Genomic DNA, 6177 nt, shown 5'->3' with positions numbered 1-6177 from the left:
GATTCCTGGCTGCCTGTCCTGTCACATGACAGCCGAGAATCACGGTGCCTGCTGGCAGTTCCCTGCCTGTCCACAGCAAAGTTACGGCACTGTGTGACCCCCCTGTCAGAGAACCGATCACAGGGGCCCCATGCAACCGCATGATTTACGTGGTGGTAATGACTGCCACTGGTCATCTCCTAGACACTATTGGGCAGATTTACTAATCCTGTAGACGGAGGCTGTCTAGATCTGCACCAGATATATCCCAGGGGCTCAGGCTGGATGATGAATCTGGTGCAGGGATAGACACTGTTCTTTGACTCTATACCAGCTATAAAAATGGCGCAGTCCAAGACTGAATTTTACTCCAGAATTGAGATTCAACACATGACCTCATAGGCTCCTCTCTTTTCGAGAGTCATAAAAATTTAAGAAATCCTAGCTGTGCCAAAATTTTTTAGACAGATTGTAGGTGCAGACATTAGTAAATCTGTGCCTATGTGTACTCACTACCCAGCAAGAGAAAGTGACCACCTCGTGACAGCATGGCTGACCATCAGGCAGTGGGTGGAAGTCCTGCACACAGAGCCATCAGGCAGTGGGTGGAAGTCCTGCACACAGAGCCATCAGGCAGTGGGTGGAAGTCCTGCACACAGAGCCATCAGGCAGTGGGTGGAAGTCCTGCACACAGAGCCATCAGGCAGTGGGTGGAAGTCCTGCACACAGAGCCATCAGGCAGGGCCTTTAGGATTTCCCAAACTAAGAAGACCTTTAATGATTCACCCGTATACAAGACATGACTGGAGGAGAGCTGCAGGTGACAGACTACAGATTAACATCAGATACAAGTTTTTAGGAGCCAGCCTGAGATTTTATTTCAGACAGAAAAGGTGAGAATCCAGACACTGACCATATAAAAAGCCAGCAAAAATCGATTCAACATATGGCTACCTGGAATACGTCCAGTACTGGAAAATGGCACACATTCAATGATGTTACATTTCTCAAAAGCCTCACATAATTTGTCACAAAAGATGTGAAGACCCAGGAGACACGAAGAGTCACATTGTACTCCCCCATAAGGCATTAACATCTTTTAAAGCAAAATTAAAAAGCTGCTGCTCGGTTCATGAAATTATTCACGATTCTATTCAACGTAAAATTGTGCAAAGCCTCATTGTATGGAATTAAAAAGAAAGTGGGGGCTCTGGTCCCCCATGAGATGTCCTGTCCCGACAGGATCTCCACACACTTAATTCAGCACCTTATCTCGGGTCCTCTATCTAGCGAGGACAGAAGTCCCCTGAAATATGACATGCCCGTTCCAAATGTTTCGTTATTTTTTTTTTTCCTCCAAGTAAAATTTCTGTACAAAGCCGGAAGACCAACACACATGAAGGGACTTGGCACTGGATCAGCCCCTTGCTCTGTCAGATTAGGCAAACGGATCTTCGGGAATGGTGTGGACCCCATCCTGGACACCGCGACATGCATATTAAATGGGCTTAGGCTACGCAGGCATTTAGTGAAACTCTACAAACTCCTCAAGTGTTCGTGGGATCTGGTTCTGGTATTTAATGTTGTGTAGACGCACGGCCCGGGCAGCCAGGCACTTCAAGCTCAGCTTCATCTGTGTTTTTAGAAGGATCTCGGACACCCCAGTAGTGCTCCGGTCCAGCGGGGTCTTCTTTTCTTTGTTAGTCATATCTGTATGAGCACCGGCCTCCACCAAGCTGATAATGATGGAGTGCAATGTAAGAAAGTCACTTATGGGACGGTTGTATTGGACAATCAGATGAAGCGGGGTGTTGCCTACATTGTCCGTAGCGTTGACATTCGCCCCACAGTCTATAAGCAATTTGGCTACAGAGGCACTAGGGAAGCTGCAAACGTCATTTGTGTGGAAATCATCTACCGGAGTGCTAGAGTCAACTGCTAAATGTAAGAGGCTGCAACCTTCCCGGGTGCGAGGGTCAAGGTGCACCAACCGATAGATCTGTTTGTTGACGCGCGACTGCTCCTCTTCTGAGCACTGGGTCTTGGTGGAGATGCAGACGAGGTAGAGAAAAGTGTACAGATTGCATTCATGGTTTTCCAGTGCAGAATGAGCATCAGGCTCTTGTGGATTCTGAACCCGAGTCATACCACGTTCGATCTCCAAGACACTGCATCGCAAGACATTCTCCACGTCGTGTGCCTTCACCGGCTCATTCAGATGGATCATTTGTGAGAATACCTGAGCAAACCTCAACAGGTCTTTGTGCGTGTTTCGGTTTCCCTTTTGCCGTAGCTGCAGCGCATGTAACCAAAGCTTAATGCACTGCTCAAACTCCATGTTGTCTGCGTACACGGCACCTCGGTAGATTATCGGATGTGACACATCAATATTATCCGACCCAAGAATCCTTTCCCGCACAATCAAGCCCTCCATGTGTAATGCATCTGTATCATGGCGAATAGCATCCAGCTCGCGCGGAGTGCGACATTCCGTTCTCATGCCATAGGCTGAAATTGGGGGAAGGACCTCCTTGTGAAGGATGTTGTCGGGATCTCTGAAGCGTTCCAGCATGGCCAGGTACAAGTACTGATAAGTCTTGGTAATATTGTAATTTTCACGATCATTGGCAAAGGATGCCCCCAACAACTCTAGCGCTTCTACCCTACTTTGGAGATCAACATCCGAGTGCGCAAGAAGCAGTTCCACCACCTCCGCCTTGCAACTCTCAGCTGCTACTTTTAATGGGGTCATCCCGTGACCATTGACAACCATCGCAGCTTTCCATGTAACCAGTTCGCGCACAATATCTAAGTGTCCAGCTTCAGCGGCAAAGTGCAAAGCTGTAGCTCCACAATGAGCCCTGGCATTTGGATCAGCACGCTGCCCCAGGAGGTAACGAACGACATCCGTATGGCCCTTATAAGCAGCAATCATTAGGCACGTGTTGTCGTACTTGTTGGCAATACCAATGTTCGCATTATTCTCCACAAGGAAGCGGACAATGTCAAGTCTCCCATCAAAGCAGGCCGCCCTTAGTGGAGTGGAATTGGTTACAGTTGTGTGATTAACATTGGCTCCGTGGCCGACGAGCAGCTTCACCACTTCATAATGTCCGGCACCGGCTGCACACCACAGGGCGGTCGCTCCATCGATCACATATCTGGAGAACGGAGAAGAAATAAGAGAAATGAGTATCATAACCATCTACATCTATTTGACATCATCCCTCTCTATGAGGTCTTCAATGGGGGCTTTAGAAGTCAGGATACAATGAAGATGGCCTTTTTGGGTGGTGAGAAGCTTACACATCTCCACGTACATGGCTACAACTACTTCTTCCATGAAGTGCCAAGAGGCATGGCACAACTTTCTTGTATTCCGAACTCCATGACTGTCAATATTCCCCTTAATAATGTCGTGTAACAGGACTCCGAAGGGAAGAGGAGGATATCGAGTCCCATTTCAAGACATAAAATGATAATGCAAATCATCTAGAGATGCACAGACTTCTATTGAAGTAGACCGGTCACACAGCAGCTAGCTGAACATCTGGAACTGCATTACAGTCTCTCTGGTGGTCCAACTCCAATGACTAAAGGGTGCGCTTGGTTCAGATGAGCCCTGCACCAGCTTCACCGTTAAAGGGTTTACCCGGGTTAGGGTCCATTCACACATCCGTGTGTGTTTTGCGGATCCACAAAACACGGACAGCGGCAATGTGCGTTCCGCATTTTGCGGACCGCACATTGCCGGCACTATAAGAATATGCCTATTCTTGTCCGCTATTGCGGACAAGAATAGGACATGTTCTATTTTTTTCAGGATCGGAGTTGCAGACCCAGAAGTGCGGGTCCGCAATTCCGGATCCGGGAAGCACGTCGTGCGGCCCCATAGAAATGTATGGGTCCGCAATTCCGTTCCGCAAAATGCGGAAAGGAATTGCGGATGTGTGAATGGAGCCTAAATATAATATTCTCAGGATAGGTCATCATTATCATATTAGTGGGGATCCGAGTCCTAGCACCCCCGCCGATCAGCTGTTACAGGGAGCCCTGTGCTCACCAGAGCTCTGGCGAGCGCAGCCGGCATCCGCCAGCACTCCAAGGACAAAGTTGTACATAGAATAGCAATGATGTCACATGACCTAGGAGGCAGCGATCACCGAGTGCTGGTCTCTTCTAACAGCCGATCGGTCCTGGGCGATGGACCCCTGCCGATCTGATATTGAATTAAAACATGTAAATGCAGCGGTCTCCTTCAGTGAACGAGCAGCTGACTGTCGGCTGTAACACTGTGCGGTGTAAACCCACCTTTATCCTTAGGATAGGCCATCATCATCACATCAGTGGGATCCCCGCCGATCAGATGTTTCAGGGAGCCCTGAGCTCACCGAAGCTCTGGTGACAGCGCCGTACATTGTATAGCAGTCAGGTTTGAGCAAACCGACCTTCGGATCATAGATCAAAGTATTTGAACTAATCAACTTCAGATCTATGATTGGAAGGTCGGTTCACTCAAGCCTAGTGGCAGTGCTTGGTATTGCAGCTCAGCCCCATTGACTTGAATAGAGCTGAGCTACAACTAGGCCATGTGACCGATGTACAGTGATGTCACTGGCCTGGGAAGAGGCTGCAGCACTCAAGGCCTCTTACAGCTGATCGGCGGAGGTCCCAGGTGTCGCACCCTCGCAGATCTGATACTGATGACCAATCCCGAGGATAAGGCCTCATGCACACGACCGTTCCCTTTTTTGCGGTCCGCAAAACACGGAAGCCGCCTGTGTGCCTTCCGCAATCTACAGAACGGAACGGGCGGCCCATTGTAGAAATGCCTATTCTTGTCCGCAAAACGGACAAGAATAGGAGATGTTATATTTTTTTTGCGGCCCACGGAACGGAGCAACGGATGCGGACAGCTCACACGCAGTGCTGTCTGCATCTTTTGCGGCCCCACTGAAGTGACTGGATCCGCATCCGAGCATCAAAAACTGCAGCTCGGATGCGGACCAGAACAACGGTCGTGTGCATGAGGCCTACGTCACAAATATCTTTTCCTGGATAACCCCTAAGGGTACAAGGCTCCTGAAAATCCCCTTCAAGATTTTCAGCACGTGGGTTAAAGGGGGGTTTCCAGGCTCCTGATATTGATACTGTTAATATCTGATCAGTGAGGGTCTTGACACCCTGCGCCCCACACCGATCAGCAGGTCCCTGCAGCCTCTGATGCTGGAACTAGAGCTGTGAGTGGAGCAGGAAGAACCCTATAGCTCCGCTGACACTGTAATGGCCGTGCCAGGTACTGCAGGTCAGATCCCATTGAAGTAAATGTAACCCAGCACACTGTGAGCGGAGCTGTGCTTCCTGCTCCATTACCAGAGGCTGCAGCGATCAGCTGATCAAGGGGGTGCGGGGTGTCAGACCTTCACCAATCGGATATATATGACCTATCCTGAGGATCTGTCATCAATATCAGGAGCCTGGAAAACCCCTTTAAGTCACCATGTTGCCCAGGTCTCACCCCCTCCACGACATCCATTGGCTTCTATGGTATGCAACTATTTTGACCAGGTCCAGCAGAACCAGTCGCCCAGCCTCCCTGCTCTATACTGCTGTCACACTCTAATCAGCCTGCATGTCCCTCAGGTGTGACCTCCACCTCGGGACTGTGCTGCCCCTGCTCCCCTCCTCACCCGTCAAAGCGCACGGTGCCGGTCTGCTGGGTGTCCACCCCGTAGTGCTCGAGCAGGAGGCGCACCACCTTGCTGTGCCCGTTGCGAGCAGCGATAATAAGAGGAGTCGAGCGCTGTCCGCCATGCTGGGTGACCGAGCTGAGCAGGCTCCGGACCTCCGATTCCGTTCGGTTGAGCAGCAGAGCCGCCAGCGTCAGCACGCGCCCCTCAGCCGCCGCCTTATACACATACACTGACAGCCCCTCCAGGGCCATCCCGGGGAAAGCAGCAGCAGGAAGTCCGCGAGAGCTCACTTCCGGTCTGCCCTGCAGAAAACAGACGCGGACGTCACTGGAGTTCCGGGTACAAACACTGAAACCTGAGCAGAAGGGTGTGTTTACAGGGCGCGGGGCGGGCAAACGGGCCGAAGCGGCGGCTCGCTTCTGCCTTCCTGGGAGCCATGTTACCGGCTCTCGCATTACCGTAATTACCTGGGCCGGGGCCACAACTCCGCTCTGTAACCAGGGTA

At 50.7% G+C, this 6177-nt stretch overlaps 1 protein-coding gene across 1 annotated transcript; it reads right to left on the bottom strand.

The window, feature by feature from the left end:
* Positions 1 to 741: 741 nt before the first annotated feature.
* FEM1B (fem-1 homolog B) lies at positions 742 to 6157 on the bottom strand. The gene is made up of 2 exons (XM_040414317.1): positions 5670 to 6157; positions 742 to 3140 (listed from the first exon to the last, which is right to left on the bottom strand). Exons 1-2 carry the CDS (start codon positions 6125 to 6127, stop codon positions 1505 to 1507), a joined length of 2094 nt encoding a protein of 697 aa, XP_040270251.1. The 5' UTR covers positions 6128 to 6157; the 3' UTR covers positions 742 to 1504.
* Between the last annotated feature and the right edge of the window lie 20 nt (positions 6158 to 6177).

This window comes from Bufo bufo, chromosome 1 (genome assembly GCF_905171765.1).
Source record: "Bufo bufo chromosome 1, aBufBuf1.1, whole genome shotgun sequence".
Classification (NCBI taxonomy): Eukaryota; Metazoa; Chordata; class Amphibia; order Anura; family Bufonidae; genus Bufo; species Bufo bufo.
Note: the sequence above shows the minus strand (reverse complement) of the source record. Positions and strands in the feature narration are given on the sequence as shown.